General features: G+C 39.1%; 6 protein-coding genes across 8 annotated transcripts in view; 4 read left to right on the top strand and 2 right to left on the bottom strand.

Moving 5' to 3' along the window:
- Positions 1-8,370, top strand: part of LOC131534295 (anoctamin-9) — a 36,358-nt gene extending 27,988 nt beyond the window's left edge. Inside the window, exons 12-23 of one of the 3 annotated variants that reach the window (XM_058767108.1) lie at positions 68-235; positions 409-445; positions 538-649; positions 832-889; positions 1,925-2,022; positions 2,486-2,682; positions 2,971-3,123; positions 3,848-3,995; positions 4,094-4,216; positions 6,987-7,080; positions 7,178-7,290; positions 7,441-8,370. In XM_058767108.1, coding sequence (XP_058623091.1) covers positions 68-235; positions 409-445; positions 538-649; positions 832-889; positions 1,925-2,022; positions 2,486-2,682; positions 2,971-3,123; positions 3,848-3,995; positions 4,094-4,216; positions 6,987-7,080; positions 7,178-7,290; positions 7,441-7,543 — 1,404 coding nt within the window. In that variant the 3' untranslated portion in view covers positions 7,544-8,370. The remainder of the gene's footprint in view (positions 1-67; positions 236-408; positions 446-537; positions 650-831; positions 890-1,924; positions 2,023-2,485; positions 2,683-2,970; positions 3,124-3,847; positions 3,996-4,093; positions 4,217-6,986; positions 7,081-7,177; positions 7,291-7,440) is intronic. The other 2 variants (XM_058767106.1, XM_058767107.1) reach the window with 2 other exon arrangements.
- Positions 8,371-9,117: 747 nt separating this feature from the next.
- Positions 9,118-9,657, bottom strand: LOC131534338 (histone H3). The gene has a single exon (XM_058767171.1). It carries the CDS (start codon positions 9,611-9,613, stop codon positions 9,203-9,205), a length of 411 nt encoding a protein of 136 aa, XP_058623154.1. The 5' UTR covers positions 9,614-9,657; the 3' UTR covers positions 9,118-9,202.
- A 597-nt stretch (positions 9,658-10,254) lies between these two features.
- Positions 10,255-11,004, bottom strand: LOC131534348 (histone H2A-like). Its single transcript, XM_058767179.1, has one exon. The coding sequence runs from the start codon at positions 10,948-10,950 to the stop codon at positions 10,564-10,566; it is 387 nt and encodes a 128-aa protein (XP_058623162.1). The 5' UTR covers positions 10,951-11,004; the 3' UTR covers positions 10,255-10,563.
- Positions 11,005-11,942: 938 nt separating this feature from the next.
- Positions 11,943-12,438, top strand: LOC131534370 (histone H2B-like). Its single transcript, XM_058767201.1, has one exon. It carries the CDS (start codon positions 11,976-11,978, stop codon positions 12,348-12,350), a length of 375 nt encoding a protein of 124 aa, XP_058623184.1. The 5' UTR covers positions 11,943-11,975; the 3' UTR covers positions 12,351-12,438.
- A 6,115-nt stretch (positions 12,439-18,553) lies between these two features.
- On the top strand, positions 18,554-19,603 carry LOC131534326 (histone H1-like). Its single transcript, XM_058767159.1, has one exon. The coding sequence runs from the start codon at positions 18,579-18,581 to the stop codon at positions 19,224-19,226; it is 648 nt and encodes a 215-aa protein (XP_058623142.1). The 5' UTR covers positions 18,554-18,578; the 3' UTR covers positions 19,227-19,603.
- Positions 19,604-19,675: 72 nt separating this feature from the next.
- LOC131534356 (histone H2A-like) lies at positions 19,676-20,315 on the top strand. Its single transcript, XM_058767188.1, has one exon. It carries the CDS (start codon positions 19,743-19,745, stop codon positions 20,127-20,129), a length of 387 nt encoding a protein of 128 aa, XP_058623171.1. The 5' UTR covers positions 19,676-19,742; the 3' UTR covers positions 20,130-20,315.
- Positions 20,316-20,405: the final 90 nt, after the last annotated feature.

Below are 20,405 nucleotides of genomic sequence, written 5' to 3'. Positions count from 1 at the left end.
AAAACATTTAATTCATATACGCATGTTTTAACTGGCTTTGATGGCTTCTGTGGTGCTGCGTCCTCAGTTGCTGATCATCATTGGTTTGACCCATGTCCTGGTTGTGTGTCGAGTGATTGCTACTGTGCTGCTGGCCGAAAACAGTCCTTGGAAGGTCATTACTGAGAATTCGCAAACAGTTGCTGTGATGCTCGGAGCTGTGCTTCACTACATCACTATCACCGTCATGACTCGGGTAAAAGCTCCACAAAGCTCCCACTAACTAATTTTGTTTTAATAAAGTCTTGTGTTGATGTATTTCCTATTGAAACAAGTTTGGACAGAACCATGATTTTGGAATATTGGAACATTTTTCTCTTTTCACCTATTATGACAATTGTTGTAACCATGTACAATTATTTTATGCAGGTCAATTGTACAGTAGCTATGAAGCTGAGTGAAATAGGTCAGTGGAACAGGGTTTGTGGCTTTAACTATCAAACATTTTTACTGTAAACCATATTTGTTCATCTTATACTGCTTTTTTCCTGCTTGCAGAGAATAAGCACTCCCATGCTGCCATTGAAAGGAGTTTCACTGTCAAGATGTTCATATTCCAGTTCTTTACCATGTTCTCCTCTCTCATCTACACAGCGTTCTTTCTGGGAAGGTAGCCTGGAAAATGAAAAGTTATATTATATTATATTATATTATATTATATTATCAGTCTTTACCAGATACAGTGCAAAAACGAAAATATATCAATTTCTCTTAATTTATTAAAATTTATTAAATTACTGTAATCAAAGAGCAAAGTAATAGTGAGCACTGAACATTTAATTTGTGTTTTAGGATCAATGGTCATCCTGGAGGATATGTGAGGATATCTGGCATATGGAGACTGGAAGAGGTATGGCTGTTATCATTTTCCCTATAGTGACAAACAAATGCACTACTATGTTCTGTGTTTCACTTTTTCATGCTATTTTTTTAAAGGAACACTCCACTTTTTTTGGAAATAGGCTCATTCTCCAACTCCCCCAGAGTTAATAAGTTGAGTTTTACCGTTCTGGAATCCATTCAGCTGATCTCCGGGTCTGGCGATAGCACTTTTAGCATAGCTTAGCATAGATCATTGAATCCGATTAGACCAGTAGCATCGCGTTCAAAAATGACCAAAGAGTTTCGATATTTGTCCTATTTAAAACTTGACTCTTCTGTAGTTATATCGTTATATCAAGGAACTTTGATGCCGTACCATGGCGCAGCAGGCGCAGTGATACGCAGCGCCTGAAAGTAGTCCCCAGCTGGGTAACTGGTTATAATATAGCTGGGGACTGCTTTCAGGCGCCGCGTATATCACCGCGCCTGCTGCGCCATGGTACGGCAGCAAAGTTCCTTGATTATTACGAAAATCGCAACTTTTCATTTTCCGCCGGTCTTAGTACACGATATAACTACAGAAGAGTCAAGTTTTAAATAGGACAAATATCGAAACTATTATAACTAGTTACCTAGCTGGGGACTACTTTCAGGCGCTGCGTAATATCACTGCGCCTGCTGCGGCCATGGTACGGCATCAAAGTTCCTTGATTATTACGCCGGAATGAGAGTATAGTTCCTAATCATATCAGCCTAGAAAATCGCAACTTTTCATTTTCCGCCGGTCTTAGTACACGATATAACTACAGAAGAGTCAAGTTTTAAATAGGACAAATATCGAAACTCTTTGGTCATTTTTGAACGCAATGCTACTGGTCTAATCGGATTCAATGATCTATGCTAAGCTATGCTAAAAGTGCTATCGCCAGATCCAGAGATCGGATGAATGGATTCCAAAACGGTAAAACTCAACTTATTAACTCTGGGGGAGTTGGAGAATGAGCTTATTTCCAAAAAAAGTGGAGTGTTCCTTTAATGCAATATTACATCCTTTTCAATTCAGTGTCACCCAAGTGGCTGTCTCACAGATTTGTTCATTCAGATGTCTGTTATCATGGTACTTAAACAGACCTTCAACAATATATTTGAATATTCTGGTCCGTAAGTAGAACTTTTTTTATTTGCTTTTCATGATTTAACACTGAGGCTGAGAAACAATTACTTATTCAAAACTGAAGCCATATATTACAAAATACTAAAAACTATGTTCCAAATGTGTATCTTCAACTACACATTGTTATATGAACAGCTAGTTAAACTGATTTAAGCCTCACTTAAAAACAGCAATGGGCTAAAAACAGTAATGGACATAAAACAGTAATGGGTTCATTTTGAGCAAATTACAAACTGCTCCGACTGGTTTACTAAACTTACAGGGTGTTTTTTTTTTTTGACAAATTCATTGATAACAACTGTCTTAAGTGTCACTTCTGAATACACTGGTTATACAAAGGAATGCACATTTACTAGCAGAAACAAGCTAAATAAAAATTATCTTTATGAACTTTGTATAACGTTCAATAAATGTATAACTGTATATATATGTTGTACCCTCTTTCCGCAGCTGGTTTAGTCGGTGGTTGAAAAGGAAAAAGACCAATAAGTTTAGGAGAAGGTGTTTCAAATGCTATAAGAAGGAGTGTATGAATGCCAAGGAAGGATCTGAACTCTGTGAGAATTGCAAACTCGAAGAAATGCACAGAAACTACAGCCTGATTAAAACGGATCGCTTCAGCCTCTTTAATGAGTTCTTGGAAATGGGTACAGATCTTCAAAATTTACTTAAAGATACAATTGTAATTATTTTGGACTTGGAGGTGGACTCTTTTGATGTGGGCCAGCAATAACCACCCCTCCAACTAACATAAAGTTGCATGCTAACATCCACTCAAAGCACCATAGCAATTGCACTCTAACCACTTGGCAACCACACACAATAACCTAGCATTGTTGCAGAGATTTGCATGAAATATTTTATTACAAAGCTGTTGTTTTCTTTGAAACACACACATATCTGATTTTTGCATTGTCCTTTTCTCCCCTACCCAGTGATCCAGTTCAGTTTTACTACTATCTTTGTGGCAGCATTTCCTTTGGCTCCATTGTTGGCTCTTCTAAACAACATCATTGAGATCCGATTGGATGCCATTAAGATGGTCAGCCTTGAGCGCAGACTAGTGCCAACGAAGGCCAATGATATTGGTAAGAGAATATTCTGTGAAAAAATTCTCGTTCTGATCTCACTGTCAGAGAGTTGTAGTTACTGCTATTTCTAAAGACCAAACGAACCATTGATAAGGCTAAAATGAGGTTGTGTTTAGCACAATTTTTTTTTCAAGTGTCCTTCTGTTGCAGCTGAAGTTTGTTTTTAACAGGATCCCTCATAATTAGGGACCATTTTTTTCTGTAAATTAGAATTTTTCCTCCTCCTGGATCGTTAGTCTGAAGGAGGCTGTAGTCGACATGATCTGAAGATGATACGGTTTGATTGTCACAAAAATCAGACAGTCAACACAAATCCGATTTTTGTGCAATTCTGATTGAAATCCGATCATACTTAGTCTGAACGATAATGAACTACATGAAATCCGATTTTTGCAAATCTGTTTAAGCTACATTCAAATGTGGTTTGGAATCCTATTCAAATCACGTTCCTGAAAATCAGTTTCAATCTGACCAGTCAGATCGGATTTAGCGTAGAGTTTTCACGTTCTTGACTTTCATGAGCTGTAAGCTCTAATCATCAAAATTAAAAGAAATAAACATTTGAAATATATCAGTCTGTGTGTAATGAATGAATATAATATACAAGTTTCACTTTGAATGGAATTAGTGAAATAAATCAACTTTTTGATGATATTCTAATTATATGACCAGCACCTGTATGTGTGTATGTGTGTATATGTGACTCTTTTTATGATTTCAGGTGTTTGGACAGATGTGCTTGAGGTGATTGGTGTGCTTGCAGTCATTGCTAATGGACTGGTCATTGGTATATCCTCTGATTTCATTCCACGACTGGTTTACCAGTACTTCTATGGGCCCTGTGCCAGCAGCAGTGCTACTGGCATTGCGTGAGTTGGACCTGATTTTTCACAACTGCGTGATCAGTATATTTGCAGCAGCAAAAGTGTACAAGTGTGTCTTTTAATCTTCTTTGTGTGTTTCTCAGTTGTATGGCTGGATACATAAACAACACTCTGTCCATTGCTAATATAAGTGATGAGAGAGTCAGGGATGATTTCACAAGTGTTCAAATGGTCACTTACAGTGGCATAAATGTGACACACTGCAGGTAATGTTACTTATCTATCTATCTATCTGTTTGTCCATCCATCCATTTTTTTTAACTAATGCTTAAATGTTTTAGGGGCTAAGACTATTCAATAGAGAACCAGTATTATATATTTTCAGCAACATATAAATATGACATAAGCATTTGATCGTAGCAGTGTTAATTTTGGCAGGCATTTTTGATTTAGTCTTAGTCTTAGTCTTGAGACGAAAATGCTTAATAGTCTTAGTCACATTTTAGTCATTTGAGTATTTCATAGTTTTAGTCTAGTTTTAGTCGACGAAAAGTCATTGTATTTTTGTCAACTTTTAGTCTTTACTTTTAGTCAAAGTGCAGTTAACAACATTTATTTTGGTAGCTATTTTATATGTAGTATTCAAACAAAATAGTCATTAATTCTTCTCTCTTTAGACCAAATCAATTAAGCTTATGAGAAATTTGAATCAAGGATTGAATTTGGAAAAACTGTAATACATTTTCATTTTTTGGTAGAGATACAAATTAAACTCATTTTTCAGATACAGTAGCTTTACTTAAGTATACATTTATTTAACATCTTTTGTTGGTTAACATTTATGACACGGATAATTAGGAATGCTGTCCCTTTAAGACGGAAGGCATGCATGTAATACTGACACACATTCAGTTTTCATCCACCTGTTTACGCTCACTTAAGCCATAACTGACTGTATTTATGTGAGATACTCTGACTCTACACGATAGACACAGGACTGCTGTGTGTGTATTTGAGCGCTGAGAACTGAGAACTGATCGCGCGCTGTATGAGAACTGAAGAAGTGGAGCGTGCGCGAGAGAGAGCGCTTCTATCAGCGCGATTCCGCCTATCCCGCCGTCACTAACTTTAAATTAATAGACAACGAATTGTGACTCCCGGGAAAAACGGGACGTCTGGTCACCCTATCACTAACCCTTCGGGTGCTGAGAATATTGTTTCAGATCGTTAGTTTGCGTTTTGATAGCCTATCCGTCCACTGCGGCTGCCATACTGAGATACGCCCCTCATCCCATTGTAATCCAATGACAGAGACGCACATTTTGAAAGACAAGACAGTTAATTTAGCATATAGGATGTATTTTGAATGTCCGGTAGTCCTCAAATAACATTTTAGTCCCGTCTCGTCTTGTTAATGAAGACGCGGCATAAATTTCGTCATAGTTTTTATCATCAGACATTAATTTGAGCTCGTCAACGTCTCGTCTTAGTCACAGAAAAAAGGTTCGTTGACGAATATTTTTCGTCTTAGTCTTAGTCGACGAAATTAACACTGGATCGTAGGAAACAGTAGGCAAATCCAAAGTTCTGTCATGAAACTCTAGATGGTGCAGTTTGATAGGTCAAACACAATCTGACATAATGACATCATTATCAGATGGCACAGCTGATTGGATCTATTTGTATCAGCAGCCAATAGGCGCTTTCTCACCAGAGTAACATTTTCATAGTTCCTAGAAATTTTGGCGGAAGTTCTCTCTTTTTGGCGTGTTCACATCGCAAGAACTCGTAACGTATTTAGTTCTAGGAACTCCATTTGGGGGAACTACTTAAGAGTTGGGTCTAAAACAGTACTAAAGGAACTACCAGTGATGTAAGTGTACGCTGATTGGCCAGACACATACGATACACCAACTACCTCGGCATTTTTAAAAAGCCTTGTAAAAATATTTACTCCACGAACATGGAAAACAGTGATAATGACATTCACCTGTTGTCTGCAGCATTGTGTTCTTTTCTCATGATATGTAACATTGCGAGTTGTCATTGCACAATTTACACGATTAAAAGAGCACTGACCAAATCTTAATTTACATTCCATCTGTTATCAAAAAACGACACGACACACAACAAAAACAGCTTCGATCACGGTGTCCTCCATTCACCGGTTGTTTGTGAATGCCGTGAATAAAGACGTCATTATCGGCAGCTTCAGAGTTCCTGCTGCCAGTGCGAATACAACCAGGAAAATGGCCCGAGGGTGAAATTGGTTTCTAGGAACCACCCTGCTGGCTAGTTCCTAGAACTAAGTTCTTAGAACTGTGCGGTACAAAGCGTTGTTGGAAACTCAGAAGCAAATACCAGAAGACTCTTGGGTATCTTCAGCAGAGTTCTTTGTTGAGAATGGGCTCTGTGGTGCTGCAGTCATCAAAAGCCTAACTAAGGCAGTGACACATTGTAATTTATATACATTTAGGGGGGAGTGTTTAGAAATGGAGACAAAGCCCCTGGGTGATGGCCTTAAAGCATGCAAATTAAATATTCAGGTATAGCAACCTGCCCCATTTCACCAGTCCTAATCCAATCAGCATAACTACTCAAAGACTGGGGCAGAATTACAAACAAAAGGTGAAAGCCTCAGTAATCTGGCTCATTTTACTTGCAATAAGAGAACAGGAACTGGCAGGAACCTCTTGCACTTTGTTCAACAGAAGCATTCATCTGATGTCATGCAATGCATTTCACCTTAGTTTTTCAAGTGATTGTATGTCAGGGCATAGGATCAGTGGATCTAAGACAGATTCTTAAATTTGTAATCCCACAGCACCTAACGAGCTCGCCGCTCTTGGTTTCTGAGAGCACTGCAACTGCTACAGCAAGCACTAGCCAAGTCTTAACAGCACCTCAAAACATTGACTCAAGACACAAAATTACTTCTTTTTTTTCTTATTAATTAGTATGTTTTTTGTACATTTTTAGCTTCTAGTTAAAAAATAAATAAATCAAAGCTTTGACTTTGTATTGTTTTCATTTCAGCTACAGAGACTACAGAAGTAATGAAGACTTTAGTTTAACTAATCAGTTTTGGGTCATTCTGGCAGCACGGTTAGTCTTCATCATTCTATTTGAGGTAATCTGACATACACAAAAACATGATTCAAGATACAGAATAATTACATTAAGATAATGAATAATTAATTCAGTTCATTATCTCTCTCTCTGCCCAGCATGTAGTGGTGACATTTAAGTGTGTAGCAAGCTGGTTTGTCCCTGCCTCACCACTGGATGTGAGAAATGAAAGACTGTATGATAAACTCAGTAGGCTTAAGGAAGAATTGAGGTCAGTAACAAGAGTTACCGGTAATAAAACAAATTACACACAAATAACATGATTATGCACTCATTAAAAGAACTTGTCAATTCATGAAATATGTACTTTCTCTATTTACATTCTGTTTGTTTTATTCTATTTATTTATTTATTTTTTCAGAGCTCAGAGAGCACACCAGGACACTTTGACCAAACTAAATGAGAATGGTAATGCAAAAAGAACATCTAAACAGAAAAAAGCAAATAAGCTAAATAGTATGTGAGAAAATGAGCTAAAACAAGATTCTCCTGCATACAATTCTTAGGTCCTTATTCTAGAAGCCTATGAATTTTGATTGTTGCTAATTACCTAAGTTTTTACATTTTAAAAGATGGTCATTTTTTAATTGTTTATTGCATCTCACAGTTTGTGGGTTAATGACTGCTTGATAAATCAGTTGTGTTTATCATGTATATGTTTACACTACTGTTCAAAAGTTTTGGATCTCTGCAAGTTTATTTTATTTTATTTTTTATTTTTTTAAGAAAGGTATTCTGCTCACCAAGGCTGCATTTATTTGATCAAGTGATGTAAAATTGCCACTAAAATATAGTAAAATTAATATATTATTTTAATAAATTTTAAAATGTACTTTATCCCTGTGACGGCAAGCTGACTTTGTTACATTGACACTGCAGCATCATTACTCCAGTCTTCAATGTAAATATCTTTACAGTCACTTTTGATCAATTTAATGCATCCTTGCTGAATAAAGTCAATCAATCAATCAATCGATACTTTAAATATGGAAATGTGAATATTTTGGTAAACTTTGTTAGTTGCACACTTTGTATATAATTTTTTATTTTTTTATATTTGAATTTTTTTTTTTAGCAAGTAAACCCATTTGTTGCTTTTTTATTTTATACTGTATATACATCTTATAAAATTTATTGTTCTCATCATAAATGGCCTGAATGTAAAATTAAATAATTTTCTTCAAACAAATGTATGAAGGTGGTTTCTGTTCTGTCAGAATGTAATTGAATAAAATCCATGAAATTGACATCTTGACCTCTAAGTCAATTTCACCAACTTTTTCACATAAATCGATCAGAAATCAAAGAAAGCAATAACAATTTTATAGCAATATGCCTTTGACATTTTATCAGCAGTGCAATACTGTATATGAAACATAAATAGTGGTATGAAAAGTTATATTTATAAAAGTGGCCAGGGTTGTTCAGCCAGTGATTTTGTATAGAGAAAGCAGAATTATACATTTTCTCAATGCAAGATGTGCCTCATCACTATAGAGATTCTACAAATCCAGCAAAATATGTGACCATATCAGTGGGGTGACAAGTCCAGGTTGTTTTTTTTTTTGTTTTTGTTTTTTTAATAGTGCTACTGTTAGAAGGTCAACGTATTGTTGTAGATTTCTAAACAAACTACTTTAATTTGCAACAAATGTACACATCAAACCATCAATTTAACCAAAATTAAATAAACATGTTCTAGGTTTTTCTGACGTCTGGCGTCTAGATGGGAGCAGTTGATCATTCTGAGCAGTTTCATTATAAAAAGCTCGAATCATATCATTCTGATAAAGTTTTACTCGTTTACATAATTGAGGCGATTCTCTCACACACAAACACCTTTGAAGCGAGAACCTCTGAGAAACATCCAATACATGACTGACCGATGTGAACCTTTAAAACGTTGATCATGACATACATTCTCTGAAATAGCTTTTTCACAAAAACCTTGTTCCCCCAAAAAAAAAAAAAAAAAAATTAACTGACAAAATTGTTTTAGTATTTATCCTAAATTCTGACATATCAAAGACGTAGAAAAATTTGAAGCTCTTAAAGTGAAAACGTGAGTGGCTCTTAAAAGAGCCTTTGGGGTTTAATGGGGTGATACAGCGGCGGCGGCGGGTTTAAGCGCGCTCTCCGCGGATGCGGCGCGCCAGCTGGATGTCTTTGGGCATGATGGTGACTCTCTTGGCGTGGATGGCGCACAGGTTGGTGTCCTCAAACAGACCGACCAAATAAGCCTCGCTGGCCTCCTGCAGGGCCATGACAGCGGAGCTCTGGAAGCGCAGGTCCGTCTTGAAGTCCTGAGCGATTTCTCGCACCAGACGCTGGAAGGGCAGCTTGCGGATCAGCAGCTCGGTGGACTTCTGATAGCGACGGATCTCTCGCAGAGCCACGGTGCCGGGCCTGTAGCGGTGAGGCTTCTTGACGCCGCCGGTGGCCGGAGCGCTCTTACGGGCGGCTTTAGTAGCGAGCTGCTTCCTCGGGGCTTTGCCGCCGGTGGATTTACGAGCCGTCTGCTTGGTTCTTGCCATTTTCTCGAGAGTCGAGTCTTGTTCTCTGACACAGAATGACTATGTTCTTGTGCAGGAGCTTTTTAAGCTGTACTGTCGCATTGGGCGGTGCGTCACCAGCGGTATTTGATTGGCTATTGTGTTTACAGCGCTGCGTGAGGCGGCCAATGACAGCGCGTTTCCTGTTTTCGAACAAGCAGCTGCGGTCTGCGTTTCCCGCTCAATTGTTCTCTGTTCAGTTATATATTTTACAGTCTATGGTTCAGTGTCCCATGCTTTTCCCTTTTACATGTGCTCACCAGAAGGCTGTTCTGTTAGAATCAGAGCAGATACTTTTTGTATTTACACTACATGTGACAGTGGGGTGGAGGATGTTACCATACCCTGCTGAAAAAAAACAAGAGAACCCTTCCCAAAACACGATAGAACATGTAAAGGTTTTAATGGTTATAATGGGAATTGTATTGGTTTTAATGGAAACTATAATGGTGTCTACTGGTATGTGATGGATTCTATTGGTGGGATGTTAAATCCTATTAGAAAAATGATTTTTTTTTTGTAATGGTTTTACTGGAAAAAGCTAATGGTTCATAATGGTATTTTAATGGAATCCATTTGCATTTCTGTGATGGTTTCTATTGTTTTTTTAGCAGGGTAAATATTTTAAGATGTTTTTTAGTCTTCCTGCTGCAGTTAAACGTTTTTTATTTTTTTTCTCTGGTTTTCTTTTTATTTAAGCATCACTTTGTGCTGTTCCACTCACACGGAATTGTGTACATATAGAATTTGCTCTATTGACGCCACTCATGTGCAGCGTGGACACGACGCAAATGTTGTGTAGTAGAACGATAAATACAAATTAACAGCTGTTTATTTATTACATGCATAAGTCAAATTGCTTTTATAGAGAAAGTAGGTGGCTCTGAAAAGAGCCTTTGGGAGTTTTGAATGTTCATCACATTTCAGTTCATCTACTTGGTTTTGGCGGGTTTCTCGGTCTTCTTGGGCAGCAGCACGGCCTGGATGTTGGGCAGCACGCCGCCCTGAGCGATGGTCACTCGGCCCAGGAGTTTGTTCAGCTCCTCGTCGTTGCGCACCGCCAGCTGCAGGTGACGGGGGATGATACGGGTCTTCTTGTTGTCCCGAGCGGCGTTTCCAGCCAACTCCAGGATCTCAGCCGTCAGATACTCGAGCACAGCGGCCAGATAAACCGGAGCACCGGCACCAACGCGCTCGGCGTAGTTTCCTTTACGGAGAAGCCTGTGAACACGACCGACGGGGAACTGCAGCCCTGCTCTGGAGGAGCGAGTCTTAGCCTTCGCTCTGGTCTTACCGCCGGTTTTGCCTCTTCCACTCATGTTGAAGATTGTGATACGGTTGTTTCTACAGATCGAGGCAGAAATTATAGTGCTGCAGTTTGACAATCAGCTTTTAAGAGAGCGTGCTCCTCTTCTATTGGTTGGAGTCGATCACAGTTTAAAACCAATCACTGCTCGTCCCTCTAAATCACAAACCCCTCCTCTCTCTGCTTCTCTTTGTTGAACTGTCATTCATTGTTCATGTGCAGTAATGTTTATTTTTTTTATATTTTTTTTTTATTTTTTACAAAAACAATAATTTAATCCTAGCTTCTGAATAAAATGAATGCGTCCAGCTGTATATAGTAAACGCTGTATACACCAATGAAACTGATATATTAGATTTTGTTCCGTTTTCTTTTCATTTGAAAATAGTAGATCAAACCAGTCTGACTCAAATCACTTGACAGATCATAATCAAAATCAGAATTGGAGCTGGTTTAACGTTATGGGGTTTATTCAACGGCGCACAGAATGAGAGCATGTTTATTTTTGTCTTACATGGCATTTTAATTTGCTTGTTTAGAGTTTTCTATGAATTGAAGTGATTTACAAAATAAAGAGAAAGCACAATCAGATGAGAATGATATTTAAGTTACAGCAGAAGTGAAACTGGCAGGACAGCAGAGAAAAATAAAGAGTAACCATCATTGCTCTTCTTTTTCCAAATTATCTCAATGAGTCTATAAGGAGTTTAAAAAATACACTGTATGATATTTGAGACCAGTTTGTATTCTTGTATAAAACAATCAAAAAGAGCGGGATCTGAAACAAAGGAAACATTTAGGAGCTGATGTAGTTCAAACACGGAAAGGTGGGTGGAGCTATCAAGTCACCGCCTGTGATTGGCCCTCGTTCCGCTCGTGATGCTTCGAGTTGTCCAATCACGTACGAGTTTATGGGTTTGGTCTATGAAAACACGCAATCAGAAAGTTCTTTATCTCCTTGAAAATTAGCATAGACGAGTCAATAAATATCTCTGTCCGGCTCACTTAATTTGTTGATTTATCAGCATCTTCATCATCATGCCTGAACCAGCGAAGTCTGCGCCTAAGAAGGGCTCCAAGAAGGCCGTCACTAAGACCGCCGGTAAAGGAGGAAAGAAGCGCAGAAAGACCAGGAAGGAGAGCTACGCTATCTACGTGTACAAAGTGCTGAAGCAGGTTCATCCTGACACCGGGATCTCTTCTAAGGCGATGGGGATCATGAACTCTTTCGTCAACGACATCTTCGAGCGCATCGCCGGTGAATCGTCTCGTCTCGCTCACTACAACAAGCGCTCCACCATCACATCGAGAGAGATCCAGACCGCCGTGCGTCTGCTGCTGCCCGGAGAGCTGGCCAAACACGCCGTGTCTGAGGGCACCAAGGCCGTCACCAAGTACACCAGCTCCAAGTAGAGCTCCGCTCCAGTCCCCGGGACTCAAAGGCTCTTTTAAGAGCCACCCATCTTATCACTTAAAGAGCTTTTATAAGTTTTATCCGTTCTAGTAGCTGTGTAAACTAATGCAACATAAGAACTTTAGGTAACACTCTATTTTAAGGTGTCATAATACAGAGTAATTACTTAAGTAATTAGTAGTAGCTGTTGTACTTGTATGAAATAAAGTGTACTTATGATGTAACTAAGTTATGGAACAGCCTGTACTTAGTTTGTAATTATGTAGATGTAATGGGCAGCTACTGTTACACATGTAACAGACCGCGTCGGTTACACAGCTACTTGTACACTTAAGTACAATCTTGATACACTTTATTTTAAGTAGCTTATGTTTGTGTACTTGCAGACTTTACATAATGTAATTATTCATGTAACACATATGTAACAATCTTTTGGTTATATAAGTAGCTGTATAACAGACTCGGTCGGTTACATATGTGTAACAGTAGCTGCCTATTATATCTACATAATTACAAACTAATTACAGGCTGTTCCATAACTTAGTTACATGGTAAGTACATTTTGTTTCATGTAAGTACTACGGCTACTACTAGGTACTTGGGTAATTACTCTGTATTATTGACACTTATTGACTTGTTCTGGCAGTGAACTATAGGGCTAGTGTTCGCTGTCAAGTTTAATCATGTTTGATTTCTAACAATAATTTTAGGTTACAGCCTGACTGACAACCATGAATTGGGTCAGTCTGTGTAAGTTTTAATCGTGTAGCAGTTACAATCTGTAAGTAGTAATAAGACCTCAGTGCAAAATGTTTTCTTAGCGTAAACCTTTGTAGTATGGAGTTGCCATATTGTAAGAATTAATTTCTACTCATTGTCTTATTAAAACAAGAAACAAAAGAAATACAATCTACTGCACTATGGAAATTAAAGGGCAGGCCTTAAGGTAGACAATATTGCGCTGTTTAAGTCACATGACATTTGAATGTCTGTCCAAATCTCTTTTCCCCACTGTCACCCTCACAAGGAAGACACCTGTTGAAGTGCTCCAGAAATTGCTCTATTACAATTTTTCTTGATTGCTAAAACACTATAACCATGCTTTTGAACTAAAATTTCAAATCCATAACGCCAATAAAAAAATAAAAATAAAAAAACACCCATTTCCCTAAACTATAAATACTATTCCCCTGTTCTTCTCCTTAGACAACATCAGAGGCGTCTTGCCTGGTCTGTGGTTCAGGAGTGGCTTAACAAGAGGAATACAACAGCTGTACCCAAATTCCTCGACACGTCTGTGTGTGGTGGCTCTTGATGCATTGACCCCAGCCTCAGTCCATTCCTTGTGATGTTCACCCAAATTCTTGACTCGATTTTGCTTGACAATCCTCATAAGGCTGCGGTTCTCTCGGTTGGTTGTGTGTCTTTTTCTTCCACACTTTTTCCTTCCACTCAACTTTCTGTTAACATGCTTGGATACAGCACTCTGTGAACAGCCAGCTTCTTTGGCAATGAATGTTTGTGGCTTACCCTCCTTATGAAGGGTGTCAATGATTGTCTTCTGGACAACTGTCAGATCAGCAGTCTTCCCCATGATTGTGTAGCCTAGTGAACCAAACTGAGAGACCACTTTGAAGGCTCAGGAAACCTTTGCAGGTGTTTTGAGTTGATTAGCTGATTGGCGTGTCACCATATTATAATTTGTTGAGATAGTGAATTGGTGGGTTTTTGTTAAAATGTGAGCCAAAATCATCACAATTAAAAGAACCAAACACTTAAACTACTTCAGTCTGTGTGCATTGAATTTATTTGAATTGAGTTGAATTACTGAAATAAATTAACTTCTCCACGACCTTCTAATTTATTGAGATGCACCTGTACAGAATATATATTTAAAAATGTAATAATTTTAAAATAATTAAAAATAATAATAATTAAAATAATTTTAAAATAATTAAAATTATAGATGTACAAAATCAGCAAACGTACAAAATCAGCCTGATTTTGTATGTTTGCCCACTGACAACAAAATAATCAGTCTATAAGTTTAATGGTAGGTTTATTTGAATAGCTGAGAGACAGAATGACAACAAGAAAGTCCAGAAAAACTAATTTCAAAAAAGTTATAAATTGATTTGCATTTTAATGAGTGAAAAAAATAAAAAAAAATAAAAAATATTATATATATATATATATACAGTGAGGAAAATAAGTATTTGAACACCCTGCTATTTTGCAAGTTCTCCCACTTAGAAATCATGGAGGGGTCTGAAATTGTCATCGTAGGTGCATGTCCACTGTGAGAGACATAATCTAAAAAAAAATCCAGAAATCACAATGTATGATTTTTAACTATTTATTTGTATGATACAGCTGCAAATAAGTATTTGAACACCTGAGAAAATCAATGTTAATATTTGGTACAGTGGCCTTTGTTTGCAATTACAGAGGTCAAACGTTTCCTGTAGTTTTTCACCAGGTTTGCACACACTGCAGGAGGGATTTTGGCCCACTCCTCCACACAGATCTTCTCTAGATCAGTCAGGTTTCTGGCCTGTCGCTGAGAAACACGGAGTTTGAGCTCCTCCAAAGATTCTCTATTGGGTTTAGGTCTGGAGACTGGCTCGGCCACGCCAGAAGCTTGATATGCTTCTTACAGAGCCACTCCTTGGTTATCCTGGCTGTGTGCTTGGTCATTGTCATGTTGGAAGACCCAGCCTCGACCCATCTTCAATGCTCTAACTGAGGGAAGGAGGTTGTTCCCCAAAATCTCGCAATACATGGCCCCGGTCATCCTCTCCTTAATACAGTGCAGTCGCCCTGTCCCATGTGCAGAAAAACACCCCAAAGCATGATGCTACCACCCCATGCTTCACAGTAGGGATGGTGTTCTTGGGATGGTACTCATCATTCTTCTTCCTCCAAACACGTTTAGTGGAATTATGACCAAAAGTTCTATTTTGGTCTCATCTGACCACATGACTTTCTCCCATGACTTTCTCTGGATCATCCAAATGGTCATTGGCAAACTTAAGTCAGGCCTGGTTTAAGCAGGGGAACCTTCCGTGCCATGCATGATTTCAAACCATGACGTCTTAGTGTATTACCAACAGTAACCTTGGAAACGGTGGTCCCAGCTCTTTTCAGGTCATTGACCAGCTCCTCCCGTGTAGTTCTGGGCTGATTTCTCACCTTTCTTAGGATCATTGAGACCCCACGAGGTGAGATCTTGCATGGAGCCCCAGTCCGAGGGAGATTGACAGTCATGTTTAGCTTCTTCCATTTTCTAATGATTGCTCCAACAGTGGACCTTTTTCACCAAGCTGCTTGGCAATTTCCCCGTAGCCCTTTCCAGCCTTGTGGAGATGTACAATTTTGTCTCTAGTGTCTTTGGACAGCTCTTTGGTCTTGGCCATGTTAGTAGTTGGATTCTTACTGATTGTATGGGGTGGACAGGTGTCTTTATGCAGCTAACGACCTCAAACAGGTGCATCTAATTTAGGATAATAAATGTAGTGGAGGTGGACATTTTAAAGGCAGACTAACAGGTCTTTGAGGGTCAGAATTCTAGCTGATAGACAGGTGTTCAAATACTTATTTGCAGCTGTATCATACAAATAAATAGTTAAAAAATCATACATTGTGATTTCTGGATTTTTTTTTTTAGATTATGTCTCTCACAGTGGACATGCACCTACGATGACAATTTCAGACCCCTCCATGATTTCTAAGTGGGAGAACTTGCAAAATAGCAGGGTGTTCAAATACTTATTTTCCTCACTGTATATATATATATATATATATATATTAGTGCTGTCAAAGTTAACGCATTTTAATGACACTAATTTTATCAACGCGCGATTAACGCAGCGCACGTTTTCTGTTTGACCCATGGCCTAGCCTGTAGTTGGAGAAATGGAGATGCACAGTGTTGCCAGACTTTGCAGACCCTTTTAGCGACCAACTACTTGAATACTGAATTATAAAATTAATTTCTTGCAAAGATACACAAAAAAGAATACACAATAATAAAGAAACCAAGACATTCTACACATCTGTAAAACAAAGAGTAATTTGTGCAAACAAATAAAAAAAACTATTATTCATTCAAACTTTTAGACACAGAATTATACAAATAATGCATGCTACATCTTCAATAAAGAGTGGACCAGAAACCAAATAAACTAAATCAGAAAATGTGCAGGTGTAACCAATCTCATTTATTACTTTTTACGTTTTGTCAAAATAGCTGCTAATTCGTATGAAGTCAAATTAAAAAAAATAATAATGTGAAAATGAAACTCATATAAACTAATTCATAACTTTCCGAACTGAGTTATTATTATTATTATTATTATTATAGATCATCTGCTGACCAGGGGGTATTCCAGAAAGCAGGTTATGTAACATACCCGGGTATGTTTAAGGATAAGTAAGCAAGTCACCTTTATTTATATAGCGCTTTTACAATACAGATTGTGTCAAAGCACTTAACAGTATCAAATTGGAGGATAGAGTGTCAGTAATGTATAATGATAATATTAAACACTCAATTTTCAGTTAAAGGCATTTCATTATTGAATTCAGAGATGTCATTGTCTAGCTCAGTTTAGTTTAAATAGTATCTGTGCAATCAAATCGGCGATAATCGCTAGAAATTAAGTGTCCCCAACTGAGCAAGCCAGAGGCGACAGCGGCAAGGAACCAAAACTCCCTCTGAGACAGAATGGAGAAAAAAACCTTGGGAGAAACCAGGCTCAGTCGGGGGCCAGTTCTCCTCTGACCAGACGAAACCCGCAGTTCAAAAGTTTATATTTCTATTTTAATTTTGTTACAATTTCTAACAATAGTAGTATTATGTAGTTAGGTATTTTATTATATTTTAGTTATTTTTAATTTTTTTTTACAGCAGATAAACACAGTTTTTGGTTCCAAAAATGGAGGTAACTTTCAGTGTATGGAATTTGCCATAGCAACTTATTCTCTGAACATAACCTGCTCCGGAGTAGGTTCTGTTTCAGGGTTAGTTCACTTCAGTGCTATCAGTGCATGTGTCACCTAGTGGGCGTGACAGATTGCACACAATATTAAATATTATAAATTTACAAAATAGCTATCAAATATATATAAATTAAACATACACTGCATGAGTGTGTTTACGTCACGTTCCTGACCGCATCACTGTCTTTATTGGAAGTTTTTAGGGAATATTTGCATTTATTCAGATGCGATTGGATTAGTTACTCATATGCTGGACTGTCATGATTTGGCTAGTGCAGGACACTACTGAATTATGTGCATCAGAGAGGATTTAGCAGTGGGTACGGAATGCCGACTGATAAAGACACCACCACTACACCACTGTCTGTATGATGAAAATATGTGCAATGAATGAATACATGCACTGCGAAAATGCATTTCTTGCTTATATATTGTTTTTTTGTCTTCGTGTTTCCAGTCAAAATATCTGAAGATTCATAAATGAAGATGCATTATCTACATAAGAAAAATTGCATATATGCCAATGGGGTAAGAAATAAATAAATAAATATCTTGTTTCATTCAAGATCTTGTGCATTAAGATTAGCCTATTTTTTCTTACCCGGTGGACAATTTTACATGTTTGACGTAAAATGCACTTAAATTCAGAGTTTTCACTTAACCTCCTTTCTGAAACGGGCCTCTGACATGAGTCACAAACAGACTCGAAGCCTCCAGATGTTTGTGCTTCAAGCTGCCCAAAACAACAGCTGTATGAAACGCTGCACACGCCCTTCACTGATGCTCATTTCATTATATTCACTTTCAAACTGTTTCTGAAACACACAGAGGACGATTTAAATATTTTATCAACTTTTCCACTTAAACAAGGCATTACATTTGCACGCGGCTTTGTTCCGTAGCTGATGCTCGCCTTGAGTTTGATCCGATCAGGTCAAAACAAACATTTCCTCTCCTCGTATTTTAGTCTCCAAAGAAAGCCAAGAGCCTCTGCTTGGTGTTCGTTTGTTTTTTATTGCGTTAAACTGTTTTACTACTCGAGTTTTGCCCTTTAATGTAGGAGAAGAAAACACAAGCGCGAGGAGCTCGCAGAGGCGCGCAGACACCGAGCGGCGCGGGTTGAGTCTATAAGGTTCTCATGTGTTGTATAAGAGCGCAGCGCTGCTCAAGTGACACTCATCTTTGAACTCAGTGTCTGATAGACTGTCTGTAAATCGCTCGGAAAAATGGCAGAAACCGCTCCAGCCCCGGCTGCTGCCGCTCCGCCGGCCAAAGCGCCCAAGAAGAAGTCCGCTGCTAAAGCCAAGAAAGCAGGTCCAGGCGTCGGTGAGCTGATCGTCAAAGCCGTGTCCGCGTCCAAGGAGAGGAGCGGCGTGTCCCTCGCCGCGCTGAAGAAAGCTCTCGCCGCCGGCGGCTACGACGTGGAGAAGAAGAACTCCCGCGTCAAGCTCGCCATCAAGAGCCTGGTGACTAAAGGCACCCTGGTGCAGGTCAAAGGGACCGGCGCCTCCGGCTCCTTCAAGCTCAGCAAGACCGAGACCAAGAAGAAACCGGCCAAGAAAGCGGCTCCTAAAGCCAAGAAGCCCGCGGCCAAGAAACCCGCTGCTGCCAAGAAGCCAAAGAGCGCAGCGGCAAAGAAGCCCGCCGCTAAGAAATCGCCCAAGAAGGCCAAGAAACCCGCCGCTGCAGCCGCTAAGAAGGCGACGAAGAGCCCCAAGAAGGCAAAGAAGCCGGCAGCGCCCAAGAAAGCAGCCAAGAGCCCCAAAAAAGCCAAGACTACCAAACCCAAGGCGGCCAAGCCTAAAGCTGCAAAGCCTAAAGCTGCAAAGCCTAAAGCAGCAAAACCCAAAAAGGCAGCTCCCAAGAAGAAGTAAACATTTACGGTTTTATTCCCCAACGGCTCTTTTCAGAGCCACCCACAAACTCTAGAAAAAGAGCAAAAGTGCAGTTTGATTTTGCAGTTTGAAGTAAATTATTGTGAGTATTATACACTCACTGTTTTGTTGACAGAATGAAGGAAAGCCACAAAGTTATTCACGTTTATTAATATGAGCAGCTTAATGGATCATCGATCTAAATTTAAATAGGTTAAAATCAATATTTACTAATGCTTTTTGCACTGACATTTAAAAAAAATAAAAAAATCTCTTTCAACCCTCCATCACAATTTCTTTGTTGTGTGTTTAGTCTAAAATGCAGCACAATCCGAATGCAGGCTATGGAGGTGTGGCTTTGGCGGTGGGTGTTGGAGGGAAGTTCAGTGATTGGTTTAAAATCTTACAAGGCTTTAAACCAATGGGCGACTGGCACGGTCGTTTATAAACAGTAGAGCGGTGTAAAAGAAAATTATTGTTTCTGCTGTAGAGACGCAGAAGTGTTTACGTTCGACAATGAGTGGAAGAGGCAAAACCGGCGGTAAGACCAGAGCGAAGGCTAAGACTCGCTCCTCCAGAGCAGGGCTGCAGTTCCCCGTCGGTCGTGTTCACAGGCTTCTCCGCAAAGGAAACTACGCCGAGCGCGTCGGTGCCGGTGCTCCGGTTTATCTGGCCGCTGTGCTCGAGTATCTGACGGCTGAGATCCTGGAGTTGGCTGGAAACGCCGCTCGGGACAACAAGAAGACCCGTATCATCCCCCGTCACCTGCAGCTGGCGGTGCGCAACGACGAGGAGCTGAACAAACTCCTGGGCCGAGTGACCATCGCTCAGGGCGGCGTGCTGCCCAACATCCAGGCCGTGCTGCTGCCCAAGAAGACCGAGAAAGCCGCAAAGTCCAAATAAACAGATTGTGTGAAACCAAAAGGCTCTTTTAAGAGCCACCCATTTTATCTACCAGAGAGCGTTTTTCTGTTAGTCTGTTTTATCAGGATACAATAAAAATAAAAACTTTTTAGTCAAACTGTATCTTGAGTTTAGGTAATTGTAAATGGAATTACCAGATGGATAATACTTTGCACAGCCATTTCAACCCCAAAATAAGAATATTTAATAATAAAACAATATGAAATCTGTAAAGAGTGTGTTAGTTTAGAGTGTTTGATGCGTACACAAAGACTA

The sequence above is a fragment of the Onychostoma macrolepis genome, chromosome 25, assembly GCF_012432095.1.
Source record: "Onychostoma macrolepis isolate SWU-2019 chromosome 25, ASM1243209v1, whole genome shotgun sequence".
NCBI lineage: Eukaryota > Metazoa > Chordata > Actinopteri > Cypriniformes > Cyprinidae > Onychostoma > Onychostoma macrolepis.
The sequence above is the reverse complement of the archived record's forward strand: the minus strand, read 5'-3'. Positions and strand labels throughout refer to the sequence as shown.